Consider the following 20079-nt stretch of genomic DNA (forward strand, 5'->3'; position numbering starts at 1 on the left):
GGTGATGGAGGAGGAGGCTAGCAACACCCCATCCCAGAGCTCATAGTTGCGTCTCTCAACCGAGGGGCATGCTCAACTCCTCCTCTCCCATTACCTTCCAATCGGCCGCCGAACCACAGGCAACAGGCGCCTCTTTGTCCTGACGTTTTTTCAGTTTACCCCCATCATCATTTTATTGACCCCATTGACAACATGGGCTCTCATCCTTCGGCATGAAGAGCCCCGTGGCAAGCAGTCATGTGCTGTCCCACATGCTGTCATTTAATGAAGCAGACAGCATTTAAAAGCAGCCTTCCAAGTAGGACAATTGGCATGTTAGGGAATGAGCAGTGGTCCTCCATTCTGAAATGCATCTCCCATATTATTATGTGAATGTGCACATTTCAGCGCCTCCACATTCACATTATTGTCACTTAATATTATGGGGTGTGACAATTTGCAAATTGCAGGTCCAGAGAGCCAACTGTCAATTAAGCAAGCAAACAAATAACCCACCTAAGGAAGACACAGATCAATTCTGTACCAGAATAGGTGGATCACTGCTGTTTTGAGTTTTCTCATTTTATAGGTCCTTGAACTCTGGATGTGAGAATAACCTGTGTGTATATGTGTGGAAGAGATCTTCCCATTGCCTCCCATTGTTGTTCAGGTTCACCTCCTAATAAAACCATGACCCCAGTCAGTGCCTAGGGAGCGCCAGTTTCTTGGGTAGCTTCCCGTCCATCCGGATGACTGGTTTCTTAATCGTTGGAGTTTGCTGTGACTCCTTGGCTCTCCTCCAGCTCTCCTCTGGGCAAATTTGTTGCCATGCCTAATGATCTGAAATGCGGCTCCGATGGGCAGATTAGGAAACCAGCTCCAGGCAAAGGGTTATGGGGCGGGGTGTTGAAGTGTTTCTGCTAATCCCTTCCCATCGCCAAAGGCAATGGGAGGAAAATAAGGAATTTCAAATGGGGACTTTAAAGGGATACTCATCTGTCTCTAAAACCGCCTCTGAATTTGGGTGGTCTTGATTATATAGATGTCTCTATGTTTGGTCCTGCATCTCCCAGAAGCCTGGCAAAGGAGAAGACAGATGATGTTCCCAAATATCTGGAGAGACAAATCTACATCCCTCCTGTTAACTGATAAGATTTCCTCTGATCAGTCCTGGGGATTCTTCTGGAATGGGAGATCAGTCCAGATTTCAGAGGTCTAGTACCAAGAGTTTGTTTTTTGAAAGATTACCTGGGCTTAGCTCCAAGGTTCATTTCACCTGAGATTTTCTGATCTTCTGTCTAGTCAGTTTCACAACCCACTAGATCAGGTGAATTAAGATAAATCCATTTCCCAACCCACTAGAAAATACTCTGGTTTTAACCTGTTTGTTTGTTGCAACCATGTCAAGTTAATTTTTTTAAAAAAAATAAATAAATAACTGCCTGGAGGACAGGTTAAGAGGGTTGCAAAAGGAGCCGTGGTTTTAGTGTTTGACTAGGACTCCGGAGACCAGGGTTTGAATTGCCACACAAGCCATGGAAACCCACTGAAGGACCTTGGGCAAATCACACTCTCTCAGCTTCAGGGAAGGAATGCTAGAGCTCCTCTGAAGAAATCTTGCCAAGAAGACTGCATTAAAGTTTTGCTTTAGTATCTCTGTTAATCAGGAGATACCTGAAGGCACAAGGCAACAAGTGGGTTACACCTAGTACCAAATATATGTTTTTCTTAGAAGTCAGCAGGCCTGACCTGGAGGAATTATAGCCAGAACCTACACATTTACAGTCAGAGGCAAGCACTGTTGTTTTTGATGCAAACAACTAATTAAATAGCAAACTGAAGTATGTGGGTTGGTGAAAACCTCAGTCCAGGAAGTAATTAATTAAAACTGAACTGTGGCGGATCAGGAGAAAGTGCATGCGGTGCGAGACATGAAATAACTGTCATTGGTAATGTGCGGCCTAGGCTGAGGTACAATGCCTCTGTCCCAGTATCCAGCTTTAGCCAAAGACCGAAGGAATGCTGGGAATTAGAGTCCAATATTTATTTATTTATTTGCCATATTGATATCCCACAGGGGACTCCGAGTGCCCTTACAAAAAGGCAACAATTTGATGCTGCATAACATAAATACAAAAACTTTCCTTTCAGGGAGTTGTAGTTCACCCACAACCAGAGAAACTGTGACCTCCACGGATGATGTACCTTGTCCAAACTTAGCACACAGAACCTCTATGACTAACTCAACCTACTGGAGGGGTTGAGGGGACTGATTCACCATAGTGGGAGTTGTAGTTTATCCTATAGCTAAGAGCACACTGAACCCCACTGATTATGCATCCAGAGCAAACTTGCCCAACGTAAGAAACTTGAAATACTGATGGAGTTTTTCAGGGTTAACCTGGCATGATGTGAGTTGTAGTTCACCCACAACCTCATGCATTTTGTACAATTAAAAATTGACTTTTTCAAATAACCTGGGCAATGCTGGGTATCCAAGCTAATACTGAATAAAATGTGAGTTGCTAGGAAGAAGAAGCTGCTGTGAGTAGCGAGGAAGAAGACGCTGCAAAATTTGGATTGTTGTGGATTGCAAATCCAAACAGCCCTAAAAGAAATGGCTGGGAATACTGGGAGTTGCAGTCCTTCAACACCCAAAGGACTACATGGCTTACACCAGTGGGGCCACTTTTAGTGTATGTGAAAGCATTCCTCCACTGAGCCCCTTTCTCCCCTTCTCTTCTTATTGTTGTGGAGGCTGGTCTCCTTCAGTCTCCTATCCAATAATGGGATCAAGCGGTTTGAGCAGTCAAGGTCAGCCCAAGAGGCTGCCTTGCTCACCTGCCAACAGTGGCCACCTGTCCTCTCCTCGGCCTAATGGACTCTGACTTGCCTCCTGCTCCACCCTGCCATTTTTTCCTCTTTGTTCAGAGAGGATTTTGAACATTAAGAGCTTTGGGGCTGGTCCGTAGCGCTTGTCTTTGGGCTCTTCGTTCTTGGACTTTTTACCCTGAAAGAATGATGGTTGAGAATTGTTATTTCCCTCAATTTGACCCTATGCTTCCTCAGGTGGAGGAGGGAAGCTTACAGGTACGGGATGCTAAGTGGGGCCAGAACAGGATGGAGATGCTGCTGGCTTCGCTTTAGGAGAAACCAAGCTTGGTGGTTGTACTGCTTACCTTTTGGAACATGAAAGAGACATGGCCGCTTCTCTGGACAAACCAGCTGCCACTTCAGTTGCAGAAGAAGCTGAACTTGGAGGCAAAAGTCCCTTCCATGACAATGGCCGGCATGTAGCTCTGACCTGCTTGGATGCCCGGCTCCACCGCCTTGCCACAAATGTGGAACGACTCACCAAAGAGTTTGCGGCACAAGGGGCACGTCTTTCTACCCTCGAGGGGCAGATGGCCGTCCTGGAAGATGTTTCGGAGAGGCTGGCACCGAATTCTCCATTTGGAGACTTGACAGCAGTCAGAGATATCCAACAATGAAGAGATGGCTATGACCACGTTAAGTCTCAACTGTGTAGTGTCATCTTCCTCTGTGGAAGAATTTTGAGAAAATTCAGGTAATCAAAAGCAATCAGTGTGCAAGTGTGAATGTTTGGAGCTTTCTTATTTCCTGCCACTGGAAAACCTGCATGGAAAATGCTGCTTTCTATGCACAGAAAAATAGTAGACCTAGTAATATTAGATCATGATCCTAAAATCCCTTGCTCCAACATGTACGTAGAACAGGGCTTGGAACCAGACCAATTGCCTGTGTTGTAAGACCTTCAGACGGCCCTGGGCCATCGTTGGTGCTTGGGGAAAGTTTTCAGTTCTGTGGTGAGGGATTCGCAAAGGCAGGAAACTCTGCCCCTGGGCTCAGACTACAAGAATCCTTCTCTTTCCCTCTCCAGACTCTTTGAGGAGGAATGAGTGGAATCTGCTGGCAGAGCACAAAACCCTCCAGCTGCCAGTGGGCCAGATGTTTGTGGGGGGTGGGCAGGAGGCTGCATGGAAGGAGCTGGATTCCTGAGGCTCAGCAGAGCAGGGACTGAGATTCCTTACTGGACCCTGCTTCCCTGGTCTCCTTCAAACAACCCTATCATCCCATAACTCCCTCTCTTGACATGCATTTCCTTCAGTTTCTAGTTTAAGCAAAGCTTGGAGGCCCATTGGTGTGTTGGAATAACGGTGCCCAGGGATTTAAGGATCTATCCAGAGCCTAAAAGCAGTTAAGAGTCTACTGCTTTGTGTTGTCGAAGGCTTTCATGGCCGGAATCACTGGGTTGCTGTGAGTTTTCCAGGCTGTATGCCCATATTCCAAAAGCATTCTCCCCTTTCTCTTGCTTAGTTGCTCCATGCCTCACAACCTCTGAGGATGCCTGCCATAGATGTGGGCGAAACGTCAGGAGAGAATACTTCTGGAACATGGGCCAGAATACATACAACAACCCTGTGATCCCGGCCATGAAAGCCTTCGACAACACATTCTCTCCTGTCGTTTTGCCCACATCTATGGCAGGCATCCTCAGAGATTGTGAGGTCTGTAGGGAAAAAGGCAAGTGGAGCTTATATATCTGTGGAATATCCAAGCTGGGAGAAAGAGCTCTTTTCTGTTTGAGGCAAGTCTTCTACATTCTTGCTGACTTGCTACGAGAGGCCCATTTCTCAGTGGGAGAAGTAATTATTTCCATAAGCAGAGGGTCCTAAGGGATTTTTCGGGCAACAGATTGGCAAGAAGAAACTGTAGATGAGAATTGCCAAGTCAGACCCGGGCACGACTGAGTCAGTGATGACTGATTTGGTTGTTATTATAAGTCCACTAAGCTTTGCTGTGTGGTGTTTACAGAAGTTATGACTGCCAGAGCATTATGAGTGCCGGGAGAGCTTTTCCCTTGAATGAATGAATCAGTCCGTCAGTAAAATTTGGCTCGAGAATATCCTTACATACTCAGAATGCCACTCCTATCCTCCAGCTTACGGATTGTTGAATACATACATGTGTTTTTCAGGAGCAACGTCTGGTTTGAAAATGGAGGGTATTGGATATTTCCCATTATTACCGGCCACATTCTGATCCTGATTAGATAGTGAGATGTGTAGAATCCAAAAACTAAGAGCTTCTCTGTTGGCTTCTGTGTTCTGTGTCTGAGGAGAGGCTCGGTCCCTTTTTCAGGCTGACGCTCTCCTTAAAAGATCACTTCCTGGGGAATTATTTGTCTGAGGCTTTTGGTAGTGAGCGTGTGGCACACGCAAGCGCCATCTGCCCAGCGAACCCCTGAGGCGGGGAGATGCATTATCCTTCTCTCGGTTATTTGTGTTGTTTTGTGATTGATCCTTCCTTGGCTGACCTTGGCTGTCCCTCCAGCCGAAAAAACCAGCCAAGCTGATCCAGAATGGCTCTGACAAGCACAGCCAGCCTGCTTTCCATTGTAAACAGCAGTAGCCCAAGATGCTCGGGGCATGCCGGGAGGTGTAGTCTAGTTCATTTCCTGCTTTGTTTTCTAGCTGCGCTTGCGCCCCTTGAAAGATGATGATAATAATAATTATTATTATAATTTTATTTCTTACCTACCTCTCCTTGTGGCTCGAGGCAGGTTACAACATAGCTAAAAACACATAATCACCATAAACATTTGACAGTGCACGTATTGAAACACGTTTCTACAAATACATATATTAAAATACACAGAACAATGATTTAAATATAGTGAACACAAGACGCGAGTTTAAAATTCATGATTAAAACTGAGTAGGCCTGCCGGAAGAGATAGGCCATCAGGTGTGTTTTACATTCCGACAGCTCATTTAACTGTCGGATCTCTTCAAGCAGATCATTCCACAGACTTCTAAGATGAGAAAAGAGAGCTTGGGAAAGTTGTGCCTCTCTTTTTAATTACAGAGTATGGCCAGGGGAGTTTTGAGGGCCTGAAGGACAGCCCTGCACTATTTCCTCTGAATCTTTGACATATCTCTTTGTGGATCTTGGCAGCTCTGTGTCTTTCCTTTTCTGACTCCTGTCTTTCTCTTGGGGCTCCTCATAGGGCCTATTTGTGGACTGGATTCATGACCAGGACAGGAAACGGAAGGCTGTCCATCGCTCAGATCCTGCTGTGCGCTGTTTCCTTTGCAGAGAAACATTTTTCAACTGGAATGTGGAATAAACAGGAAAGTTTGCTGAGTAGTCCTAGCCTTTGGGAGATGCTCCAGAGCCATGCATGACATAGGCAGTGCTCTTCTCTTTATCGTCCTTGTCTGTTTTCTGAATCCTAGCATGTAGTGGGCTATTGTTTTCTCTTTGCTTTGCTTAAGCATTTGTATTAGAATTCATAGACTCACTAAGTGTCATAGGGTTGGAACATACTTATTCTCTTAAACTCTTCCTTCTAAAGCTTTATGGTTGACTATCTTGGTTGACCTCTTTCTGACTGGGTTGCTGTGAGTTTTCCGGGCTATATGGCCATGTTCCAGAAGCAGTCTCTCCTGACGTTTCACCCACATCTATGGCAGGCATCCTCAAAGGTTGTGAGGTCTGTTGGAAACTAGGCAAGTAGGGTTTATATACAGTAGAATCTCACTTATCCAAGCCTCTGGATTATCCAAGCCATTTTTGTAGTCAAATGTTTTCAATATATCATGATATTTTGGTGTTAAATTTGTAAATACAGTAATTACAACATAACATTACTGCGTATTGAACTACCTTTTCTGTCAAATTTGTTGTATAACATGATGTTTTGGTGCTTAATTTGTAAAATCATAACCTAATTTGATGTTGAATAGGCTTTTCCTTAATCCCTCCTTATTATCCAACATATTCGCTTATCCAAGATTCTGTTGGCGCGTTTAGCTTGGATAAGTGAGACTCTACTGTATCTGTGGAATGTCCAGGGTGGGAGAAAGAACTTGTTTCCAACAGACCTCACAATCTCTGAGGATGCTTGCCATAGATGTAAGTGAAATGTCAGGAGAAAAGGCTTCTGGAACATGGCCAAACAGCCCGGAAAACTCAGAGCAACCCAACGATTCAGGTCATGAAAGCCTTCGACAACTCTTCCTGACTGTTCCAACTTGTCCATATCCTTTTGAAACTGTAATGCGCTGTTTACTTTTGACCATCAGAGGGCGGCAACAGATAGCAATTTTTTCTTTACTTCTTTGTCGCCTCCAAATGTCCTCACTAAGCCACTTCCCACCCAGCACTCTTTTCATCCAGCATTGAGTCATACCACAGCCCAGCTGAGAATAAGTTAAGACTACCTACTAGGAACAGAAAGAGTTACTTTTTGTATTACATTTGCTGGCTGGGGGATTCTGTGATTTGCAGTCCAAAGAACTGGATAGCAAGCAAATCAAGCAGTGATATCAGTGCCGTATCGCCTTCATTTTCCCAAATAGGAGATATTTGCTTTTTGTAGTCCTCATATTACACATTTCCTCCTTCCCATTGTTTAATATTAAGGAAAATACCATACCAACAAGGTTGCAGTTAGGTTGCTGGGAGTTTTCCGAGTTGTATGGCCATATTCCAAAAGCATTCTCTCCTGACATTTAGCCCACAACTATGGTAGGCATCCTCAGAGATTGTGAAGCCTGTTGGAAAATAGGCAAGTGGGGTTTACATAGCTGTGGAATGTTCTGGGCGAAAGAACTTGCCTGAGACAAGTGTGAATGTTGCCGTTGGCCAGCTTGATTAGTATTGAACAGCCTTGTAGCTTCAAAGCCTGGCTGATTCCTGTCTGGGGGAAATCCTTTGTTGGAAGGTGTTTGCTGGCTCTGATTGATTCATGTTTGGAATTTCTCTGTTTTCACCTCCCAACATGGCCAGACAGCCCAGAAAACGAATAGCAACCAGTAATTCCGGCCATGAAAGCCTTCAACAGCAAAGGTTACAATTGATGTGTTGACTATAGTCACATGAAGCATCAAGATAAGGCTGCAGCTCCTATCATCCCTACTCAGCATAGCCAGCGTGAGGAAGGATAGTAGAATAATGTAACAACCAGATAGCAGTTTGGGATTGGTGTGAGCACCTGAGGAGACTGGGTTTTGAATTCCTGCTGGAATGTTGATCTTAGCCAAGTCATACTCTCTCAGCCTTGGGCAACCCTTCCCTGAACCAATCTTGTAAAACATCATCAGAGGTGTGCATTTGAAAGTGCCTTGCTATAAAGCCTTTTCCTGCACTGGTTTTGTACATGCGAGGGTGGATCTTTGTCCATGACGCAAAGAGAGAGAGACTCACCATGGCTCTCTTTCCGTCTTCTTTGCCTTCCTGCCTCTGCCGCCCCCTCCTCACCAACCCCTCGGCCTGGCATCTTTCCTCGATTTCATATGCCTATTTATAGCATGTTCTGTCAGCAGTCAGCAGCGCATGGGGCCATGGGGAGTGAAGGCACTCCCTGCCAAAAGAAATGTGACTTTATACAGGCCTCATCTGGTAGAGACACCAGGGTAGAGAGATGGTAATGTGGGGCCAGCCTGTCTCTAGAGAAGACTTTGCCTTTCTGGGTATGACCGCCAGCCTGTCCAATTCAGAATTTAAACAGTTTTAAGTAACCCTATAGTCCTTTGTTGGGAGGTGTTAGCTGGCCCTGATTGTTTCCTGTCTGAAATTCCTCTGTTTTCTGAGTGTTGTTTTTTATTTACTGTCCATGCTGCATTTGGTGGTCCCTATGTTTCGCGGTCCCTTTCTCCCACCCTGGACATTACAGAGATATATAAACCCTATTTGTCTAGTTTCCAACAGACCTCACAATCTCTGAGTATGCTTGCCATCGATGTGGGTGAAACGTCAGCAGAGAATGTTTCTGGAACATGGCCATACAGCCTGAAAAACTCACAGCAACCCAGTGATTTCAGCCATCATGCGTTTGACATGTGGCATTGCACAAGTTTGCTGTTGCCTTGACCTCTGTCTCCAACTTCTGTTTCCTGTCTGGAAAAATCTTTGCCCACAGAGTCACGCTGGAAGTTATTTTGTCTTGCTGAATCTGATGAAGCTCTGTGGGATGGCATATTTACTATTCAGTTTGGGTGGATACAGGTAAATTTCTATAGAAGTTTGAAGTGGCAAGGAACAAGGAGTCCTTCAGTCCAGAACCTTTGTGGGAGCTGAAAAAAGGAGTTTGAGAGTATGTATTGTAATAGTTATGGTTCTTAAGCCCCAGATGGCCAAGCAGCAACAACTTTTTTCATGTCAGGGTTTTTTTCATGTCAGGAGTGACTTGAGAAACTGAAAGTCGCTTCTGGTGTGAGAGAATTTGCCGTCTGCAAGGATGTTGTCCAGGGGACGCCCGGATGTTTTACCATCCTGTGGGAGGCTTCTCTCACGTCCCCGCATGAGAAGCTGGAGCTGACAGATGGGAGCTCACTCTACTCCTCAAATTCGAACTGCCGACCTTTCGGTTAGCAGTCCTGCCGGCACAAGGGTTTAATCCATTGCGCAACTGGGAGCTCCGCAACAACCGTGATGGAAACCTAATGTGTTCAATTCACAAAATACTATTTTACTGTAGTAAATGGGCAGCACAAAGGGAAGCCCTTCAATTGCTGAAATCAGAGAATAGCATGATTGTTGCAACTGCTGAATGCTATGTTCGGTTTCCGAGGAATGAAATAATTTCACAAATTGAGGGAATAGGCATAAAGTTTGTGTGTTTGGCTATTTCCAGTTCTTTTGTATTTCTGGCCAAAGTTGGCTGGTGTCTTTCTGGAATTCTAGGTGTCATTGACACAGTTGAGCTGGTACACAAGGCCCCAAAATGGGCACTGCGGCTGCGGTTGCGGAAAGACAAAGCAACTGGGAGAGCATCGGTTTCCTGCCGTGCCGAAACACCAACGGCTCGTCTGCCAGGCCCTGCATCACTTCCTCTCTTTCTGGGCTCTCCTTCCTTCCAAATGTGGCTTCTCCCGTGAGCGACTCTTGAAAGCCTCACTTGTTTGGCAGTTGAGAGCAGGGGCCAGCTGGGCAGCAGCCGAAGCAGAGGCCCTCTCACTCCACTCCATCCCAGCCTGTCTTACATTCCCAGCTATTTTTAGGCAGCCCCTCTCAGCTCAGCTGTCCCCATCCAGCGGGGAAGTGACACTTGGCTTACCTATCGCCTTTCGCTCGCTCTTTTTCCAACGGAAGCCCAGCCGGGGCACCCGCACAGCTCCCTGCTCCGGTCCCATCTCGGGTTCTAGTTTGGCTCTCTGAATCTTGGTAAGGTTGCCTTTCTTTTCCCCTCCTCACCCCAATAGTGGTGGGGTGTAAACTGTGGGAATGGATAGACAGAAAGAGGTGGGCCTCCATTCTCCCCTGGCCCTATTTATAGTAAAGAACTTTGGCAAGGTTTTCTCAGCATTGTTTTTTGTATTCTGGCAAATGCCTGGGTTTCTCTCTTCCCATCTGGAGGTGCTGTGGGTTCTCCTTTCCTCCCCTTTCCCTGTTGGCCTTTTCCATTGCTCTGTTTGCCGTGCGGTGGGCTAGTGGATGGGGAGCTAGGTCCTGGCGCTAACCTGCCTGGGGGAATTCTAATCTCAATTTGCTTATAACATGTAGTAAAGCCTCTACAAACTAATTCGCCTCCCTCTTCTTGTGGGCCTCGGGTTTTGCAAAGGCCTGGAGTGACTGCTAGAGTGCTTTTCTCCAGTATGAGACACTTCTGGGGTGAATGGGATGGGACATATATGGGACAGAGGAGCGGCTGGGCCTGGCTTTGGGTACCGCAGTCCTGTTCGCTCCCAATTGGACTGGCAGAACAGGGAGTTGATGGTCATGGACCTACTCATCTCCCTGTTTGAGCTGTCTGGTCAGCAGCTGCGTGTCAGACAGCCAAGCGGACTTTGCCTGCCAGTTTCTGGAGTCAGCGCCTCGGAATAACTGCTGACCAAAGGCCCCTGCCGTGCTGGGGTGAGCGGCAAAGGCAGGCATGCAGATCCATCAAAATAGGCCCTACACCCCTTGGGATCCTTTGTCTTTGAACTGTCCACCTGAAGCTCTGTCACCCTGCCACACTTCCTCACTCTTCCGTACAGAGGCCAGGGCTGACTTTGCCTGTAGCGTTATCTCAGTGTTAAGCCTTTTGTTAACTGGAGATGTTGCCTGGCATTCACCGTGCCAAAGTCCATTAGCCAGAGTCAGGCAGTCCTATCGATGTACAGAAGGAAGGCCGTGAAATGAGCTTTAGCATGGGGATTTTGGCGTAGCCCATGGCGCCCCAGGAATGGAAAAGAGCCAAGTCCCATCTCCTTCTGATGAGTCTTGTAATGTTCTTGGCTAGGCCGGGCTTCTACTTAGCAGATTTTGTGCTGCTTTGGATGCCTCTGTTTTGGGCAGACAGGTGGGACTGATGTAATTTTAAGAAATGAGATGGCAGTGGTGCCCTCAGGCGTGAAGGCTGACTGTGTTGCATTGTGTCTGCCCTGCTTTTCCCTCAGTTTACAGGTGTGATTATAATAATGGGCAGGTCTGAAGGAACCTCGCTATGAGGGTTTTTCAGGTGACTTCCCTTCTGAATTTGTACATTGATTCATGAAGTGATGGGTGATAGGCCATGTTAACAGGGGTCAAATATTTTTCCTTTTTACTGCTGTGCTGCTTCCACAGGAGCCGAGGTTGAGAAGTCCAGATGTGATTGTCATCAGTTTGAGGCATCTATTTCTTAGTCTCAAACTGTCCTTCATACCATTTTATACATGAGACTAGGGCAGCCCAAGGTGGACGCTCACCTCCCTTTTAATCCAAGAAGCGGAAAGCAATAGAGAGCATTTCAGTGCACTTTGGTGTTGCTGAGTCAACTCTTAAGTCACTAAGAATGCAGCCAAGGAGGCTACTGGGTGAAGTGTTAATGACAACTTACACAAGAGTCTTAACCAAATGCTGATGCAACCAAGGTGTACAAAGATGTACAAATTCATATTGATGGAGTGTGAGGAGGCAGGACGTGACAACACTGGAAGAGGTGTGCTGATGTCAGCGCCCCAAGGCTGCCGGCAAACCCAGCTTTATTCATTTTACTAGTTTGGGTACCTGGCATTGCCTGGGTTTTTTTAAAGTCATAATTGCACAAAATGCATAAGGTTGTGGAATAATTACAACTGATATCATGCCAGGTTAACCCCGAGAAACTCCATCAGTACTTAGTTTGTTATGTGGGGCAGGTTTGCTCTGGGTGCATCATTGGTGGGGTTCAGTGTGCTCCCTGGCTGTACGGTAAACTATAGCTCCTACTGTGGTGAGTAGTGGAAACTAAGGCTGTTTGTAGAAGTGGGAGCCTGTCTGTGTAAGTGGACACCCCAGCCACACACACACATTCATATTTTCACTTTCATTATGTGTATAGATAAAGGAAATGATACAGAGGCAGGTTTCAAATTTTCAAAGGAATGCCTTGCAAAAATCAGGGGATGAAGAGTTTTTCATTTTCATCGTCTCAGGGTTCAGAAAGCAATACTATCGCTGGCCCTTTATATCAGTAGATTCCATCATGTACAGCTTGAAAATATTAAAGAAATCCCCAAAGCAAAGGTTGCTTTTCCCCATGTTATTTAAGGGGAACCCTATTTTACTATGTCATTGGGTATAATGGGACGTGATCACTCACGATTTGGGTACCCACTGGGGTGCTTGAGCCAAACCCTGGTGCATACCAAGGACTCACTGAATGTGCCCACAGCAGTTTGGCAACTGTTTTTTAATTGGGTTGCTGTGAGTTTTCTGGGTTGTATGGCCAGAAAGCATTCTCTCCTGATGTTTAGCCCACATGTATGGCAGGCATCCTCAGAGGTTGTGAGATCTATTGGAAACGAGGCAAGTGGGGTTTATATATCTGTGGAATGCCCAGGGTGGGAGAAAGAACTCTTGTCTGTTTGAGACAAGTGTGAATGATGCAGTGCACCACCTTGATTAGCGTTGAATAGCCTTGCAGCTTCAAAGCCTGGCTGCTTCTTGCCTGGGGTAATCCTTTGTTGGGATTTATGGCCCTTATCCCCATGATTTCGATTCCTTTCAGGACTCTGAGTCCTGGCCCTGCAGAATTTCTTCTGCCATTTCCCTCCTCATTTCATTCTTTCTCTTTCTCTCTCTCCTCCTAGCGAGGGTCTCAGGCTTCCAGCTCTGGGTGGCTGCCGCCATGGCCTTTTCCTCACGGTTTGCCTTCTGGGAGCAAAAGGGAAGTCTCTTTGCTGTTTTGGTTGTCAGCCATCCCCTGTTTCCTTTGTCTGTTGTCTTTTCCCAAACCCAGCACTATGCATATGAGACACGAGAGCATGTTAATGGAGGCTGGGGACTGGGATTGTTGACGGAGGGAGATGGCTGACCTTGCTGGGACGGGATTCGCAGTATTTCTGTCCTGAGTAGGAAGGTGACCACTGACTGGTCTCTAGGATGGGAACTATTTTCCCAGAAGACCAAGCCAACTGGCAGCCTCTCCCTCCCAGCCCTTTGCACCCAGCAGTGTATTTGGAATAACATGTCTAAGAAATAATCTAGTGACTAACTGCACCCTTCATTGGTTGTCCTGAGTGTTGCTTGTATCCTAAATCTGGGTTTGATCTCTTAGCACAATGGTTTCCTCCTTCTGTTGCTTCCCTTCCAAACTTCCTAAAGATTGTGAAAATTTGACTGTTGTTTAAAGTGTTCGATTTCCCTATGGGGTGACTGCACGTCTCCTTGGGCCTGATGCTCCCACCATTTCCCCCATGCATGACTTGTGTTGTTTCGAGAGCTAATGGGGCCAACATTTCCCCCACTAATGTACACCTAAGTCATAATTTGTGGTGATGCCTTGTGGGTGTCTAGTTCACTGCCGCTCACCACAGGAGACCTCCTGCTTTCAAGGTTTCTGTTCCAATGTGTCTGTTTTGGTCCGTCTCCTGTCCTCATGGAGTTTGAAGTTTGCTTAGAGCCTCTTGCTAGATGGGAATCAAGGGCTTGAAAGGCACAGCAGGCCAAAGAGCAGAGTGTATAATTATGCAAGACTAAGGTTCCCTCCAGCATGTTGGCTCCTGTCTATGATTGCCCAGCATCTTTGCAAAAAGGTTCTTTTTGGGAGGAGAATTAGAAACAATTGGTCCTTTGCATTTGTAGAATTGACTGTACTAGAGTTGATTATTCATGGGTTGGATAAATATTTTCTTTCTAGGAATCTCTAGGTCCTCATGTGTGAATCCTTGGTCAATTTTGGGCCAAAGTTGATCACGGAGTCTTACCAGAGGACCTGGAAACCCTGAACTTCAGCAAGTCCAAAGGGCCCACTGTCATTGTCCTGGCTTGGAGTCTTGTGGAATGCATAAATTGCTGTCTTCATTTCTCTTTTAAAATGACAGGCTTTGCCTGGATGAAATGTTTGTATTTGGTTTCCTCAGGTGAAGGATGAAGACAAGCCTTTAGCAGTGAAAAAACATGACAAAGAGGACGGGGCTGTAAGTGTCTGTCTGTGTGAGCATGGCTTTGCCTGGGGCTAACCTCCCGGGCTGGGACACATTTGTCTGTGCCATTTGCAGGGGAAAGTTAAGATTTTAATTCCCAATAGGCCAAGCCCTTAGAGTCAAGGACTCCTCTGTTTTTCTATGGTTCAACTCTTTTACAAATGGCAAAGGTAGATTATGTTGAAATAACACATCTGTTATAGGAACATAAAATGTATTTGATTAAAATTTCTGAACAAGAAAACCTTCCTAATATGAGGTTAAAATAGGCAATAAATGTGGCACTTAATACATTTTTAAAAGGTAAAATATAATATTCTATGTGTTGTTGAAGGCTTTCATGGTTGGAATCACTGGGTTGCTGTGAGTTTTCCAGGCTGTCTAGCCATGTTCCAGAAGCATTCTCTCCTGACGTTTCGCTCACATCTATGGCAGGCATCTTCAGAGGTTGTGAGGTCTGTTGGAAACGAGGCAAGTGGGTTATATATATCTGTAGAATAATGTCCAGGGTGGGAGAAAGAACTCTTTGTCTGTTGGAGGCAAGTGTGAATGCTGCAATTGGCCAGTTTGATTAGCACTGAATGGACATGCAGTTTTGAAGCCTGGCTGCTTCCTGCATGGGGGGATCCTTTATTGGGAGGTGTTAGCTGGCCCTGATTTTTTCCTATCTGGAATTCCCCTGTTTTCTGAGTGTTACAGGCAGAAAACAATCAGAGCCAGCTAACACCTCCCAACAAAGGATTCCCCCAGACAGGAAGCAGCCAGGCTTTGAAGCTGCAATGCCATTCAATGCTAGTTAAGCTGGTCAATTGCAACATTCATATTCGCCTCCAACAGACAAGAGTTCTTTATCCCCCCTAGACATTATTCCACAGATATATAAACATCCCTTGTCTAGTTTCCAACAGACCTCACAGCCTCTGAGGATGCCTGCCATAGATGTGGATGAAACATCAGGAGAAAATGCTTCTGGTACATGGCCAGACAACCCAGAAAATTCATAGCAATCCCACGATTCTGGCCATGAAAGCCCTCGACAACACATAATATGCTATGCCTATTACATGGCATATTTGGAGTCAATGTTCGAGCATTTCTGATTACTCCGTTTCCACCCAACTTTATTCCATTAATTAATTTTTTTATTTGATTAATTTATCTTCTACTTTTCTCCCACAGGGTAGCTTACACGTGCATTAAAATAATATAGTTAAAAGTGTCTGAAATACAATTTTTAAAAAGAAAGCATTAGGCTCAGTCCACTTAAAGACATTAATTTAAAAGCACATTGAAACCTCTTAGGCAGGAAATGAAAAGTCCCTCCATCAAGGATCTTAAAATTTGGTCTGGCTCATATCATTCGTTTATTACTAACGATTGATATCACTTTTCAGTTATTGTGCTTCCTTCTCATGCATGAACGGCCAGTTTGCAGGGAAGGAGTCCCTTTTGCATTTTTAAAAAGCTGGCCTTTTCCTTCACTGGTTGAAAGTGATCGCCCTGGGAAAAAGACCCTCCCCCTTCAATGATTCTGGCCTACTTTTGGGACAAAAGACCCGGCATGAATAAAGAAGGAGATGTCCTCAAACCAGGATTTCCACCGCCTGGTTTTGTCTTTTCCTTGGCCTTCTCCCATTGTTACTTTTTGAGCCTGGGCACAATCTCTCCTTTCAGGGTTTGAAATTTCGCTGCTAGCAGTGTTGTCTTCCGATTTGTGCCACAAATTAATCCCCTTCGTTCCCTGCTGCAGCTGTGATGATCTGGTGTCTGCTCCCCTGGACATTTTTTAGGGGAAACTTTTGTCCCTTTGTGATTACCGCTGTATGGAGTGCAGCCTCTTTGCGAGACTTTGCTTTTGGAGAAGATCATTAAGCAGCTTTTCTTACATGTTAATATCCTAGATTTTGTGTTGTCGAGGGCTTTCATGGCTGGAATCACTAGGTTGCTGTGAGTTTTCCAGGCTGTAAGGCCATGTTCTGGAAGCATTCTCTCCTGATGTGTCACCCACATTTATTACAGGCATCCTCAGAGGTTGTGAGGTCTGTTGCAAACTAGGCAAGTGGGGTTTACATATCTGTGGAATAATGTCCAGAGTGGGATAAATAACTCTTGTCTATTGTAGGCAAATTTGAATCCTCCCAACAAAGGATTCCCCCAGGTAGGAAGTAGCCAGGCTTTGAAGCTGCAAGGCCATTCAGTACTAATCAAGAAGGCCAAGTGCAATATTCACACTTATCTCAAATAGACAAGAGTTCTTTCTCCCACCCTGGACATTCCACAGATATATAAACCCCACTAGTCTCATTTCCTCCCAGCCTCTGAGGCTGCCTGCCATAGATGTGGGAGAAACATCAGGAGAGAATGCTTCTGGGATACTACTATACCTTCCAGAAAACTCACAGCAACCGAAAGGAAGGTGCTCTTGTGTTTTCTTTTGCTGACCTACTCATGGGACAATTTGTATTTATTCTAGAGCTTGTTGGGGTGCCTTTTTGGGACTACAAGTTCCAATATCGCTTTCCCAGTAGAGGGTGGATTTTAGGCCTTATAATAATAAATAATAACAATAAAACTGTATTTCTACCCTGCCACCATCTCCCAAAAGGGACTCGGGGCGGCTTACAAAGCACTCATAATGAAACAATGCATATAGTGCAGTAAATACAGATACATCAGTAGCAAAGGAAAACATAATTTACATCATCAATACATGAAACAATACAGTACCACAATAAAATCAATCAACCCTAAAATAGACATCGATAAAACGTTACGGTAATTATAGACATAAAATGAATAACAACCCACCAGTCATTATAAAGTGCTTTCAATGAAAACCAGTGAGTCTACAATTTAAATCTTTTGGGCTCTATACCTATTGGAAAGCTTGGTTAAAAAGCCAAGTTTTTAGGTTGGACCGAAAACAGTGCTTTTTCCGCCAATATCTTGTGACTAGATCTCTCTTTTACTCTGTCCCAGGAACACAAATTTGTCCTGGCCTTGTTTGCGTGTCTGCAGGCAGACTAACACTCTTGAGGTGGGCTCTGTTGTTGAGGGTGAGAACAAAATGCTGCCAGGTCTGGCCACAAAATCCTTTGTTATCCCAATACAGGTGTGTTTATGTGAAGAGGGTAACTGGGAGGATTGGTCTGGTTTTCCCGCAAGTGTGTGTTTGAGTGTGTCAACATTTATACTAGTCTTAATGGTTCTCGATATTGGGGGAGATTGGGGTATGGAGGGGTTGAGCATGAAGCACTTCATTTTGTGACATCTCCACCTGTCTATGACTGTAGTCGGACCCCCCAATCGCAGGAAAGGAGGAACCCCGGAATCTGCGCAGCCCCGAGCCCCTTGGGAGGGTGAAGAGCCCAGAGCCGCTGCTCAACGGAGAGCACGCCGCGACCAATGGCTCAGCCATGAACGGCACAGAGGGGTCCCAAGAGCCGGACGATGGCCAGGGCCTCTCCCGCAAGAGGGTGGTGAGGGTGGTACGCAAAGTGGTGCGCAAGGTGCTCCCCGGGGAGGAGCCTGGAGGAGCCAAGTCTCCGGAGCCCCCCATGAAAAAGGAGGAGAAACCTTCCCCGGCTAGGGCGCTCTCTCCTCCCCCTCGGCCCCCTCCGACCCCCTCGAAGCCTGAGCCCAAGACGGCGGCCCCCAAGGACGACCTCTCAACAGGGCTGAGAAGCCTGATGTCCAGAGCCAAAAGCAAAGAACACCGGCCCCGATCCAGGCTCTCTGAGAGGAAGGAAGACTCTGGACCATCGCTCCACCCCGCTGAGGGCACCAAGAGCCCGCCACCTCTCACAAATGAGAAAGCCACAGATGTCAAAACTGGTGGGGAGCCAAAGGGGCGCTCGGTGGAGCCCCTTCAGCCGACTGTGGCAAAACCTAAGGCTCCTGTGGAGAAGGTACTAGTGCATGGAGGCACCCCCAGCATGGAGAGTGGTGTGTTGCGAGTGTAATAATAATAATAATAATAATAATAATAATAATAATAATAATAATAATAATAATAATAATATACAAGCATATCTATCTTGTTTGCTGTGTCATACAATAAAATAATAATAATAATAATAATAATAATAATAATAATAATAATAATAATACATCACATAGTCCTAGACACTTGGGAAGTGTCCGATGTGTGATCCAATTCAACAGCCAGCAGCGTGTCTGCTGTGGACTCATCTTGTTGTGTTTATAATAATAATAATAATAATAATAATAATAATAATAATAATACATCATATAGTCCTAGACACTTGGGAAGTGTCCGACGTGAGATCCAATTCAACAGCCAGCAGAGTGTGTGCTGTGGACTCATCTTGTTGTGTTTCTAATAATAATAATACACTTTATTTATATTCTGCTCTTTCTCCCCAAGGGGACTCAGAGCGGATTACAACATACACAGATAGGCAAACATTCAGTGCCTTTAATACAGTGCAATAACAATGACATAGAAATACACAGAACTAAGGTAAAGGCTTCCTCTTTCATCTCCGGCTTTCTGGAGGTGGTGCTCAACTCTGGCTCTTGTTCCATTTCCAAGCCAAGGAGCCTGTTGTCCATAGATACCTCCTGGTTGTACAGTAGAGTCTCACTTATCCAACGTTCTGGATTATCCAACACATTTTTGTAGTCAATGATTTCAAAACATGATATTTTGGTGCTAAATTCGTAAATACAGTAATTACTACATAGCATTACTGCATATTGAACTACCTTTTCTGTCAAATTCGTTGTATAACATGATGTTTTGGTGCTTAATTTGTAAAATCATAACCTAATTTGATGTTTAATAGGCTTCTCCTTAATCTCTCCTTATTATCCAACATGTTTGCTTATCCAATGTTCTGCCGGCCCATTTATGTTGGATAAGTGAGACTCTACTGTACTTCCAGCATGGCTGCATGGGCACCTTATTACCTTCCCGCTGAAGCAGTACCTATTGATCTACTCACATTTGCATGTTTTCAAACTGCTAGGTTGGCAGGAGCTAGGGTTAACAGCGGGAGCTCATCCTGACCTGCAGCTTCGAATTGCCAACTTTTAGGTCAGCGGATTCAACAGTTCAGCAGTTTAATCCGTTGCACCATCGCGGCCCCTATCAAGTGTTGCTTAATTGAAGGCTTCGGAGCTGGTTCTTCTTGCCTTGTGAGCATACAGCTCATTCAGTCATGTCAAAGTGGTTGTATTTCTCCTTCAGGACAGGGAATCCTATAACCCGGGACTGCAAATCCCAGCAGGCCCTAGTGAGGTGTGTTGGGAGTTGCAGTATGGATTGTACTATCCTTGCCGCTGCCCTCTCCACCCAAGCTGGTACCAAGGCCTGCTGTTTTGTCTTCTGATAGAAACCCTCAGTAGATGACATATTTTCGAGATTTCGGAGTGCTTTGGGTCTCAATCAAGAGAGAGGATTATTGTTATTATTGCAGCTTTTCTCCATCTGTGGCCTTGCAAAGCCACTGTGAGAAATGTAGGCTGCCTTAGAAAATAAAAAATAAAAATGAAATAAAATGGAGATATTGAGCTTGAAGATAAGGATAGGGCAGCAAATGTTGCAACTCCCTCCCTTGCCAGTCAAGAGTTGTATTGGCAAGCTGGACAAATTATTTAGAAACACAAAGAAGAAAATGGCCTCTCTTTCAGTTGCAGTTAACCTCCAATAAATCAAATAACAGACAATTTCCTTCCC

At 45.3% G+C, this 20079-nt stretch overlaps 1 protein-coding gene across 12 annotated transcripts in view; it reads left to right on the plus strand.

Annotated features, from left to right (window-relative positions):
* Positions 1-20079, plus strand: part of myo18a (myosin XVIIIA) — a 155649-nt gene that overhangs the window by 14981 nt on the left and 120589 nt on the right. The window contains exons 1-4 of one of the 12 annotated variants that reach the window (XM_062959270.1): positions 9903-10170; positions 13044-13118; positions 14314-14372; positions 17672-18286. The exons of the other annotated variants lie outside the window; for them this stretch is intronic. Coding sequence (XP_062815340.1) covers positions 13082-13118; positions 14314-14372; positions 17672-18286 — 711 coding nt within the window. The 5' untranslated portion in view covers positions 9903-10170; positions 13044-13081. Of the gene's footprint in view, positions 1-9902; positions 10171-13043; positions 13119-14313; positions 14373-17671; positions 18287-20079 lie in introns of those variants that run through there. 12 annotated transcript variants of the gene reach the window in all.

This window comes from Anolis carolinensis, unplaced genomic scaffold, assembly GCF_035594765.1.
Source record: "Anolis carolinensis isolate JA03-04 unplaced genomic scaffold, rAnoCar3.1.pri scaffold_7, whole genome shotgun sequence".
Taxonomy (NCBI): Eukaryota; Metazoa; Chordata; class Lepidosauria; order Squamata; family Dactyloidae; genus Anolis; species Anolis carolinensis.